The sequence below is a fragment of the Tenrec ecaudatus genome, chromosome 9 (genome assembly GCF_050624435.1).
Source record: "Tenrec ecaudatus isolate mTenEca1 chromosome 9, mTenEca1.hap1, whole genome shotgun sequence".
Lineage (NCBI taxonomy): Eukaryota > Metazoa > Chordata > Mammalia > Afrosoricida > Tenrecidae > Tenrec > Tenrec ecaudatus.
The window spans coordinates 153,693,283-153,705,874 of record NC_134538.1 but is presented as its reverse complement, the minus strand read 5'-3'; the positions used below and the strand labels follow the sequence as shown (position 1 = coordinate 153,705,874).

Here is a 12,592-nt window from a genome sequence, read left to right as displayed (position 1 = left end):
GCGTGTTACTAACAGACTGAACAATTTTCGGGGGACCTTCGAGTCTAGCTGGGCTAGGAAGCAAGGCCTGGAGATCTGCGACTGAAAACCAGGCCATCACTTTACGGACCCCAACGATTTGAGCAGGCGGCACTTTGTTTCATTGTGTATGGGGTCCACCATGATTGGACAGCAATGACCACGCCGACCACTACCACCACCCAAGCAGTGTTTAGACCAGTGGTTCTCAACCTTCCTCGTGCTGCGATCCTTTCATACAGTTCCTCAGGTGGTGGTGACCCCCGGACCATACAACTATTTTCATTGCTACTTCATCACTGTCATTTTGCTCCTGTCATGAACTGGGTGACCCCTGGCAAAGGGTCGTTCGACCTCCCCAAAGGGGTCACGGCCCACAGGCTGAGAACCGCTGGTTTAGACCTTGGGGCTGGTAATTTATGTAAAGAGTTCAATGCAGAGAGGGCTCTGGCGACACAATACAATAGTTGCCAGGCTCACCCACTCCAAGACAGAGGCTGGAACTTTGAGTCACACACAAAGCATCTGGTCTCTTAAGGGTCAAGCTGGTCGGAACAGGGAGGCCCCGGAAACCCCATGGATGTCGCCTGGGACCAGAAGCCAGGTGCCACCGCAGCTCCTGCACACTCAGTCAGGGGAGCATGTGGACAAGGGAATCGGCCTGGGGGATCTCGGTTGGTTTCCTGACCTATAACATGGATGTAATTGTCATGAACTCCTGAGGCTGAAATGAATTCCTATCTGTCGTGTCAGGAACTAACATTGGACTTCGGACAGTGTTTGGCCCGTTGTAAGTGTGAGACAGATGGGCGGCAACCATGTTTATCCCTGTTATTATTACCATTCCCTCCCTTGGCATCGTCGGATGGGAGGTAGGCTGGGCTGCGTCCAGAGCAGGCTGGTGTGGAGAGCCTGATGGGGAGAAAGGGGCAGTTTGTCTAACTCAAAGATCTCAGGTCTCCGAGGCTGAGGAATGCAGACTCAAGGTGGGGGACGGTGCTTAGTTCTTCTCTGTCGTCCTTTGGGCCTTCTCACCTCACGACTGCTTTTTCTATTTCTTCTTTTAGGTGGGGGTGGGGGATGGGGGTGGATAGAGGGGGGAGAGTTGTGGCTAAAAATGTCTACCAGCGGAATGCCTTTCATCTCTTATTTCCTGTGTCTGTCTCTCACTCAATGCACGTCAGGCCTGGTGAAGATGCTGATGGGAATTTAGCCCCAGACAGCTGTCTCTTCCCAAGCCAGGAATGCATGTTTCCCTGGTGCCTGAAGAAGAGCTCCTGGTCAGTGCGTCTCTCTCGGGAGCTGGCTAACCACCCACTCTCAGTGGAGGCGGGATGAGTCAGAGGCCCGGGTGAGGTTGGTGTTAACTCTCCGTGGATTGGCTTCAGGCAAAGCTGTCCTCACTGCCCGGCTTTCTCCAGCCAGCTGGCCTTGTCAATAGTTATCCCACTTAGGGCTTTTGGATTAAACTAGGAAACATCGTGTGTGAAAGTGTTTGAAATCTTCCAGTGCTCCATGAACATGCTGATGGGTCATACTTTGTCAAAGAAACGTTTTCCACCCCGCCTGGCGTGTTTTACTGTTTCAGTAGGTGAGCGGTACATTCTACCGAACCGCATCACCCATCTGACTTGGGAAAAAGACATCTGTTGGACCTTCTTGTGCTTTTATCTTCTCACAGGCTCCGTGTCCACCTTCTCTGTGTTCAGCTTTCTCCTTGAGGGCCTGGGGATCTTGCTTGGAGGTGGGAGCATCCATGGGGAACAGGATCACAAGGGCTTCCTGGAGTGATGGGAAGACTTTTCAGAGTTCCCCTTCCGGTCCTCAGGTCTGGGAGAGACAGACTCGTTCTACTTCCTAGGATCACACTACACTATAACACGAGGGAGGGACACACACTTAGAATAATGCGCATTCACTGAAGGAGATTTTAAGAAAGGAAGAGGAACAGAAATAGGAACCCCAGGAAGGAAGTAGCATAATTGCAATCAATGACAAGAAACAAAATGTGTATGAGTTATTGAATGGAAAATGGATGGTCTCTAAACAGTCTCTGGTCATCCCAGCAAGCAGGAAGGCAAAGGGAGGAATCCTCTCTGTTGGATCTTGCTCTTTTACGAGAAGCCACACCCCCAAAGCGGTGTCATCAAGCTGCCGCTTGATTGACAGCTTAAATTCTGCTCCTAGCCGGAAGTGTCTAGCGGATAAAAAAAATCTAACTGCCACAGCTGTCCGGTGGACTCTGACTCATAGCGAACTTACGCTTATATAGGCAGAGAGCCTCACTGTTCTTCCCCTGAGGGGCTGGTGGATTTGGCCACTGACCTTGCAGTTAGCAGCCTAATGCTTAACCCACGGTGCTACTAGGACACGCGTTGAAACAGAGTAACAGTCTTGGAAACCCACCGGGCAGTTCTGTCCTATCCTATTGGGTCATTGTAAGTCAAAAACCAACTCAAGGGCCATGAGCTTGGGTTTTTGTATGTAAAATGTTTGCAGGGCGTCAACGAGTTTGGGGGGAATGTCATGTTTTAAATCAATTTTCTCGGGGATCTTTCTGAAGCACCCCTGTATTGTGTTTTTTCAGAGGGTCAGAAAATGGAACAAGCCAATAAGCAAACATGGCCACAGGGAAGGGTCCTTATGCCTCACACTGCCCTGGTTGCGCCCCAGCTGCAGAACGGACTTGGCGTGTGGATGTGTTGGGGCGGGAGGTTAGAAGAGTAAATAATTTGAGGTCAGGACCTGCACGCTCTTCTTTTTCGGTTCTTTGGGGAGAGTACAATGGAACTAACCAGAGAAGGAGGCCCTCGGTGAGCATTTGATGAATAACTGAAAGAAGTGAGGTCTCTGGAATTTTTTAGGGGAGTCTAAAGGTCAGCAGTTCGATCACATCAGGCACTGTACTGGACAAAAGACTCCAGTTGCTCCCCTAAAGATTTACACACATCGCGGGGAGGTGATGAGCAAGTCGGGGTGAATAGAGCACCCATGAAACATACAATGTTCCTCTAGTTCTTGAGTGCTTCCCCGCTCCCCACTATCATGATCCCAATTCTACCTTGCAAATCTGGCTAGGCCAGAAGATGTACACTGGTACAGATAAGAACTGGGAACACAGGGAATCCAGGATGATTCAACCCCTCAGGACCAATAATGAGAGTAGAGATACTTGGAGGGGAAGGGGAAGGTGGGGGAGAAAGGGGAACTGATCAAAATGATCTACATATAACCCCCTCCCTTGGGGGCAGACAACAGAAAAGTGGGTAGAGGGAGACATCAGCCAGTGTAAGACATGAACAAATAATAATAATTTACAAGTTATCAAGGTTCATGAGGGAGGGTAGAGGAGAGAGGGAGGGGAAATGAGTTGATACCAAGGGCTCAAATATATATAAATATATAACCAGGAGACCTTGTGGGGCAGTTGGCTATGGGTTGGAATCAATTGGATGATACACAACAACATTCCTACTATTATGAAAATCTTGTTCCCAAACTCTTACTTCGTCCATTGGCTTGGGGAACTCCAGACACTATTCTCATGGTAGTAGGGATCCCAGCTCAAGATCCATCGGGAGCTAGTCCTGAGACCAGAACTAGTATGCCTATGGGAAAACAGGTATTCCCTGACCCAGTTAGGAATGCCAGGGGCAAAGTTGGCTCCCCTTGCCCCTCACCTCCACCCCTCTTGCCACTGCTAGACCTGCCCCTGCAAAGCCATTTTTAATGGATCAGGAGCAACATGAGAAGCCACCAAAGTGTTCAATAATTTTAGAGACTAATAGGTCAAAGGTCAGGAGAGGGCAAGAGGAAAGGCCTGGGGCCACTCATGGAGAAAACTCCTGCAGGCAGCTGGGCCTGCCTATGTGGTGGTTCCGTGGTAGAATTCTGGCCTTTCATGTGGGGGGTTGGGTTAGATTTCTGGGTTTGGTTCTTGGTCAACGCACTCCAAAGGCAGCTACCATGCATCCATCCCTGGAGACTTGGGTGTTGCTGAGATGATGAACAGATTTCAGGGGAGCTTCCAGACTTAGATGGGCTAGGCCAGAGAGGCCTGGTGATCTACTTCCAAAAACCAACCAGTGAAACTCTACGGACACAATGGTCCGATCTGTACCTGGTCGTGAAGATGCTGAAGGGCCATGCAGCATTTAGCGCCTTTGTGCATGGGACCAATGAACTCAGGGGAGAGCAGGGGAGGTGTGGGGTGCGAGGCAACTTGATGGCAGCCAGCTCCAGCCAACACACGATCTCCTGTGTACAGGCAATCGAGCTGAGTCTTTTACAAAAAAACAACAAAGAAACAAAATTTATTGCCGACTCACAGTGACCCTATCGTACAGGGCAGAACTGTCCCCCTGTGAGTTCCCGAGACACTAAGTCATTACGGGAGTAGAAAACCCTATTTTTCTCCCACAGAGCAGCCGGTGGTTTTGAACTGCTGACCTTGCAGTGAGCAACCTAATGAGTAATCACCAGACCACCGGGACTTCTTGTATCATCTACAGAGGGCGAGAAATACATACAATCGATATGTTGTGGGTGTTTTTCAAACCACACAATCCCCTTGTGCATTAGTTTCCTCAGCTAGCTATGTGCAGGTTATATGTGCACACATGTTATTTCTGTGGGTGCACTGCATGTGGAAATATGGTACCATTTAATGCCATGCTTGCTCACGTATTTTTCATCCACAAGCCGGAAGCAATCATTTGACCCTTAATCAGAGAAGTTCGATCTTTAAAACCTATCTCTGAAGCTCAACGCGAGCAAAAATAGCCAGTTCTGTACACCAAATGACTCAGAAAACGTATACTCCCTTTACTTAGCAAGAGACTCCTTCCTTCCACACTACATCAACTACTGATGCTCCCTGAACATGGTTCTAACAAAGATTTCCTGATCGTCTTGGCCACAGCGGACTAGATCATTAGGTAGCCTCAAGGGAGACAGATCGGCAACAGTTAGACAGGAGAGTCCCATCTGCTGATTCAGAGTCAAATCCCAACTCATCGGAACCCTTATAGGACAGAGTAGAACTGTTCCCCCCACCTCATTGTGTTTCCACAGTGGCAAATCTTTTCCCAAACAGACTGCCTTCGTTGTTCTTCCTTGAAGCAGCTGGTGGATTCGAACCTTTGACCTTTTGGTTAGCAGCCCAATCACACTGCGCTACCAGGGCTCCTTAGAAGAGAGGGAAGATACCAATAAGAACCCTAGCCCTACGCAAACTCACTGCCATCAAGTCTAAGCAACTCATCGCAACGCCACAGAACAGGGTGGAACCACCGCTGTGAGTGTCTGAGACTGTCCCTGTGTGTGCCTGTAGAGAGCTCTGTCTTTCACACCGCGTAATAATTGGATCCATTTTTTGGGGTGTTGAGGGGAGACTGGTACTAATATTTTCTAGCATAAAAAGAACTACAGGCCTAGGGACGATACTCTACAACCAGAAAGTGTTTCCACTCGTTTCCCGTGTCTGTGCTATGGAAGAGAAAGAGATGATCTCCCTTATTGTTATTTTAAAAGCGAATTTCTTTTTCCAGATGCAACCTGCTGGGAAGTGGACTGCTCCATCACCTGGTCACACTGACTAGACCAAGTATTCCTGGGGTTTTGGTCTTTTCTACAGAATCTGGTCCATTGGTACCCACCGTGTACGTACACGGGAACCATGTACATACATGGAAAACCGTGTACGTACCTCCCTGCAAGATGTTCAGTCTAGTCCCTTCAGAAAACAGGAGGACCACAGCGTTGATATCCAAATGTGGCAATGGAACAAAACAGGTCACTTCCCCTCTTATTAGAAACAGAACTCTTAATAGACGCTAGCAAGGCTATCGACACAAAAAAGACCCAGCCCAACCCACTGCAGGTTCTGACTCATTGTGATCTCATGGGCCAGAGCAGGACTGCGCCACTGGGTGTCCTAGCCCCTAATCTTTGTGGAGGGGCCGTGGTGGTGTAGTAGCGTGGTTAGCAGGTAGAAACCACCAGCCACTCTGCAGGAGAAAGATGAGGCAGCAGAAAAGCCTCGGAAACCCACAGGCACAGTTTTACCCTGTCCTACAGGGTTGCTATGAGTCAGAGTCAACTTCATACTGCTGGTAGGTGCCTGGTCCTCGGCCATCTTCACAATTGCTCCTACGCTTGGGGCCATCACTGCAGCCACTGTGGCGATCCTCTGTGTTGAGCGCCTTCTCTCGTTCACGGCCCTGTCACTTGACCAAGCATGATGTCCTTCTCCAGGGACTGGTCTCTCCTGATGACATGTCCAAAGTAGGTGAGCTAATCTTTCTGGAAGCAGACTGCCACATCTTTCTCTCAAGGAGTGGCTGGTGGATTCTAACCACAGACCTTTCAGTGAGCAACTAAATGCCTACCCACTGTGTCACCGGGCTCCTTGGATCTTTATCTCAACCAAGAAACCAAACAGAAATCCTAATCCACTGCCACGGAGTCCATTCTAATGAATAACCACCTTCTAGTGCAGCGGTTCTCAACCTGTGGGTTGAGACCCCTTTGGTGGGTCGAACAACCCTTTCACAAGGGTCTCCTGATTCACAACAGTAGCAAAATGACAGTGATGAAGTAGCAACAAAAATAATTTGATGGTTGGGGGCTCAGCACTACATGAGGAACTGTATGAGAGGGTCGAGGCACAAGGAAGGTTGAGGACCACTGCTTGATAGGGTTTCGGGGTCTTTTAATCTTTATGGGAGCAGATAGCCCTCCTCTTTCTCCCACAGCATGGCTGGTGGGTTTGAAGGATATTGATGGTAGACTCAGAATCTCAACTCTTCCGCTGCATTCGGGTTTTGGGGAAACGAGGAACATGGAGGCGGAGACATGTTAAGTCTGGAGGAGAAACATGTTAAGTCTACCTGTGAAACAATCTCAGCTCTCTCAGGAAGAGTCAATGAGCCAGCACCTTGCAATCTACAAGATCACAGAGCTGCTTCTGACCAGTCTACAGGACAGAAATGGCGCCCATGTAGTTCTGGACATTCAGGAATTCTAACACGCCTCATTAAAACACACACACACACACACACACACACACACACACACACACACAACAAAGCAATGCCACCAGTGGTGCCCTGCAGGTCATGAAACTGGGCTACATGATCAGACAGAACTACAAAGAAATCCACGATTCATCTTGTTGGTCACTTGTCTGGGCACTTCCCCTGGGGCGTCTTCCAGAGAGAAAGGGGTCAGGGCTTTGTGCCTTCCGATGGCTCCAAGGAAAAGTGTCAACTTAGATGCAGGATGTTTGATTAATTCAACCCTGCTGCTGTCCTGTGCTGGGAGTCAAATCGGCTGCTTGGGAACCCCGCGGGACAGAGTAGACCGGTCCCACAGAATTTCCCTAGCTGTGAGCTTGAGGAGAGCTTTTCTCCTGCGAAGCACTTGGTGGGCCCCAATCCACAACCTTCAGCAGTTGATAGCTTGACCACTGGACCCTGGGGGCGCCTGCTTCTTCAGCAAGAATGGGGAGTGCAAAGAAGGGTGCATGGGCACCTGCTGGATGCTGAAGATTCTAAGACCCAAACGTTCCCTCACAAGTTGGGCTGCTAACCATGAGGCTGGCAGCTCAAAAGAACCTGCCACTCCGCTGCAGGAAAAGGAGGACAGCCATTCTCCACCTTCCTCGTACTGTGACCCTTTCAGACAGTTCATGTGGTGGTGACCCCCCAACCAAGGCTGCAATCCTTTATGGGACTATAAAGCCTCATCTTTTGCCTGAGGAGTGGCTGCAGGTTTTGAACTGCTGACTTTGCAGTTAACAGCCCAATGCTTAACCACTCCGCCAGAAAGATTTACAACCTCTGAAATCGACAGTGTTCCTCTGTCTCCTGCCTCTCATAGGAATTGACTCAATGGCAGTGAGCTTGGGGGTTTTCTTTGATTGCTTTGTTTCAAACACTTTACCACCTATGAGGGCAAGACCGCCTTGTTCACCTCCAGGTAAAATCGCAAGGCTAGGTTTTTTGGAATGGAGAGAAGAGGGAAGCCGAGAGAGACTTCAGGAGGAGCTGTGTGGTCCTCTAGCACAGACGAGGAAACTGGCATGGAGGAGGAGTGCCAGAGGGAACAGAATGAGCAAAGAGGTTGGAGTCTTGAAGTCACAAAGTGGGGTAATTTTGAATGTCCCGTTCAGGAAAGTGAGCTGTGTGCATCCAGGCAGGGGCTGGCTCGGAAGGAGGCCATGGGACCTGTGAGCAAGCAGGCCTTTAGAATAGTGCAGGGGAGAACCAGTGACTGCTGGGATCCAGGCAAAGACGGGGGAGAGATGCTTGAGCTAGATCAGGAGAAAGTGAAGTTGAAGAACTTCCAGGTGATAGAGGGGCAGAGGCTGTTGTTGGGGGGCCCCTCTCTTCCTACATGGCAGGCCTGGTGGCACGCCTTCACCCCCTGCCTGCACCTCAGTGTCCTCCCCTGAAATGAATGAAATAGTCCATGGTTTCTGGACATCAAATTCCAAGGGTGTTTGGGTGACGTGGCTGGGGTGGGGAGGGTGGGGGGATGGGAGGGAGTAGGGGTCACTGGGCAGGGTCTGAGGGTGAAGTGGGGGGGGGATCTCTAGACCCCAACTTGTCATTTAAGCACATCTACTTTATATGTAAGGGACTTCCAAGTCAGATGGCATTAGACGACAGGCAGCTCGCTAACCACTGGACCAGACAACCTCTGAACCCCCTCACACAATCCCCTGGCCCATGAGCGCTCTCAGGGATAAGGGGGATGGGACTGACGCAGGTATTCTGTGGTCCAGGACCCACGCGGAGAACCTCTGTTGATCTGATTGACAGTTGCATTAAGTCTGGACCTGTAGGAGCGTGAGGCCTCAGGTGGGCCTGTGCCCAAACAGCACAACAAGGCAAACATTGGCTGCAAGGTCACTGCACACGTTTCCTTTTAGGCTCCCTTCCCCCAAGACCCAGGGCCTCTCAAGGCCCCTAAGCCCTTCCGGGGCTGTGATGACCAGGCTTTGGGAAGGCAGCCAGCAGGCCTAGCTGATCACCTCTCTGGGTCTGCTTCCCAGGCTGCAGGCAGGGGTGCACCCGAAGTTGGGGGCGGTCCCTTGGAACGCTGATATTCCAGATCCTAAAACTCAGGGGCCGTTATCTGAACTCGTCCCTGATCAATAGCACATGCTCTCCGCCCGCTCGGCCACAGATGGCCAGGGCGTGGGGCTGGCCTGTTTACTTTCGGGATTGGGCAATGCGGGGGTCAGCGAAAGGCTCCAACGGCCAGGCCATCTCTGGAGGCCAGGACACAGTTCCGGGACAGCAGACCCTCAGGGACACCCTGCCTGCTGCGCTGTTTTGGGGAAAAAGGAAAAACTGCCCCCTGGGAATAAACCTGGGGAAGGGCCTGGGAGCGCAGCGCACAGGGCAGGGCAGAAACGGGGATCCGAGGGAGCCCCAATGGTTGACCCCCCACCGCAGGCTGCTGACCTTATGGCTGGTTCCTTCCCTCTTCTCCACCCCCTCCGAAGAAGTCCTTCCTTTGGGCCATAATTCCTTGTGAAAACGCGAAAACGGGAGAGGGGAGTGCTCACTCACTGGGACAAGGCGGCCAGGCTGCGTCTTCCATGCGATCCGACTCCACTGAGCATGTCCGCGGCGGGGCCCCGCGCCCGGGACGGAGGACTCAGGGCGCAGGATCCAGGCTCAGGACGCGGGCACCAGGGCTCCGGGCGAGGGGAACAAGGCTCAAAGGGCCCGCCCGGCCCGAGGCAGGGACATGCTCTGCGAAGCTCCGCGAATCCCTGACAGGGTGCAGGATGCTCCGGGCCTCTCCTTTGTGTTAACACTTTGGTCTGTCCCCGGTGACGACAGTCTGGGCTTGTCCTCTGCCAAATCCCCTCCTCCCCACCCTTCCCCTCTGCAGACGATCATCAGATCCCTGATTGTTATTTTTTACTGTAATCTCTCTAATAGAAGCTCATCACACTGAACTTCGGAGGGTGGCCCAGTGCTTGCACAGGTCCAGAGGATCAGTACCGGGGATTAGGTGTGAGGGTTCCCCGGAGTTCTCAGGACAGGGGCTACTTAAGATGCCTAAGGACAAGCCATGATTCCAAGGCACAGAATGAGTCCAAGAAAAAGCTCGGGATTCAGGGATTCACGTTCTTAACCTTTCCAGGGAAACCAGCGTGGTGGTAAGGAGGGCGGGGGTGGGTGGGTGAGGGCATGCACAATGGGGTCCTGCAGCCATCACCCCAGATCAGCCCACTCTGCAGTTAATCGGGGCGTATTCTCAGGTCCTCTTTCTGAGCTCTGTTCTCAATTAGTTTCCTCTGTTCTCACACAGTTCCCACTGAGAAATCCGTCTGAGAAACTCCTCCTTTTGTCGGGGGGGGGGGGGGGGGGAGTGGGGGGGGACACAGGGATGGGGGTGACGTGGTAACTGAGGGCCACAGTCTAGGCCTGCCTCTGAGTGTATTGACACTCCCACACCCACACCCGGGGCCCATCTCCTTCCCCCAACTGTCCAGAGAGGTGAGTCAGCGCAAGCTGGGCAAGCGACCCATTTCTAGAGGATGGTTCTGCCTCAAAGGGAAGATCTCCTCTTAGCAGTGGAAGACAGGTGGTCCAGGGGCACCCAGTGTCTCCCAAATTTGGGTTGAAGTCCCAACCTTTGTACTCGAAGAGGTGGTCCTACAGGAAAATAGGGAGAAATCCCCCCTGGGCAGATAGAGAGTGGCCTTTTCCCTAATTAACAAGCAAGCAAGAAAGCAAGCAAGCAAACCGAAACCCACAGCCAATGAGGAGGAACCAGCCTCTTTGGGTTTGGAGGACTTTTATATCTTTCTAGGAGCGGCCAGCCTCCTCTTTTCCTCTGGAAGCCACTGGTGGTTTCCAACTGCTGACCTTGCAGATCCAAGGGTAGCTCACTCGTCCACCAGGGCGTGTCTAGCCTTCCCCTAGTCTCAGAAACCCACAGGGGCAGTCCTCTGTCCTCCAGGGTTGCTGTGAGTCAGAAGCAACTCGATGGTTTGGGAGCCTCCTAAACTGTGAGGAAATAAATGTCTGTCCTTGAAACCACTCACGTTCAGTATTTCTGTGACAGCAGCAGGAGGAGGGAAGGATGCAGGGGACTGACTTGTAGGAGAGTAAGGAGCCCTGGTGGTGTAGAGGCTATGAGTGGGGCTGTAGTCCACAAGGTCAGCAGTTCAAACCACCAGCCAGCTCCATGGGAGAGAGATGAGGCTTTCTACTCCCATAAGCAGTTACAGTTTCAGAGACTCACGGAGGGGGGGGGAGGAGGGATCAGTTCTACAGGGTCACTATCATAAGCTGGCATTGGCTCAGTAGCAGTGAGTCCTGGAGAGTGAGCAGAACAACTCCAGTCTCCATGGTTTAGGGCAAACATGACCTAGGAGGAGAACCATCCAGCGCTGCATAACACACACCTCTTTATAGGATGAAAGGGATCTTTGAGACCTGCAGTTTCATGCCATAAAGAAATAGGCTCTGGACATTTCTACAGCTCAGTTGAGGTCCACCAGCAGCCTCACAATAACCACTTGTGTGCCTAACCTAAGGACATTTAATTTTGCCAGGTCGGCCACGCCTTTTACTTTGACTAGCCGTGTGATTTGGATCATTCTCCTGCTTTAATATTATGCCTCTGTTGTGGCCACCATCTATAGAGTCAATCCAGGTGAATGAACTTCAAAGTTAATTATCTAAGCATCTCCAATAGTCATCTAAGGATACATTTCCCTCACCCCCAGTGTGTATTGGTCATTTAATTGCAGAAAAAGAACTCTGCCATCCAGTCCTCTCAGACCCATCAAGGTCGGATACATGAAGGAAATGCCCTTGTGCATTTCTCAGGCGGTAAATCTTTATGGGAACAGAAAGTCTCATCTTCCTCCCTCAGAGTGGTTGCTGGTTTTGAACTGCTGACTTTGCAGTTAGCAGTCGAATGGGTATCCCACCATCCCACCAGGGCTCCTAAAGTGCACAAGACACACATAAAATTAGAGCTGCGCCTGCCTTTACACAAGAGGTGCCTCATAAAGCACCTACTGGCTAACCTTGAGTTTTTGTCCCACAGCTAAAATAGTTGGATGCATTTATTGAGGGACAGCCCATAATCCAGTCCAGTTGATCCAGTTAATTTTTTCTGCTTCAATTACCGTATATACTCGAGTATAATCTGAGTTTTTTCAGTACATTTTAATGCAGTTTTTGTGGTAAAATGAGGTGCTTCCGCTGATATTCTGGTTGGCTTATACTTGAGTATATACGGTAGTTGTAGAGTTCAGTGGTTTGTGTGGTAGACAGAATAATGCCCTCTCCCTCCCAAGTTGTCCACCTCCTACCGTATATACTCATGTATTAGCTGAGTTTTGTGGTAAAATTAGGTGCCTTGGCTGATATATTCGGGTTGGCTTGTACTCCAGTGTATACGGTAATTTCTGGACCCCTTTGATTTTGTCTCTCAGGAGCCTTGGGTGGCACAGTGGGTTCTGAGCTGGCCTGCTAACCCTGTGGCCAGCAGTTCATGTCCCCTTTCATGGTAGAAGACATTCTGCAGATGTGAT

The 12,592-nt window shown here is 50.9% G+C and overlaps 1 protein-coding gene across 3 annotated transcripts in view; it reads right to left on the bottom strand.

Moving 5' to 3' along the window:
• Nucleotides 1–12,592, bottom strand: part of CALD1 (caldesmon 1) — a 216,859-nt gene that overhangs the window by 75,738 nt on the left and 128,529 nt on the right. The window contains exon 1 of one of the 3 annotated variants that reach the window (XM_075558692.1): nucleotides 9,600–9,853. The exons of the other annotated variants lie outside the window; for them this stretch is intronic. Within the exon in view, the coding sequence (XP_075414807.1) occupies nucleotides 9,600–9,652 (53 nt within the window). The 5' untranslated portion in view covers nucleotides 9,653–9,853. Of the gene's footprint in view, nucleotides 1–9,599; nucleotides 9,854–12,592 lie in introns of those variants that run through there. 3 annotated transcript variants of the gene reach the window in all.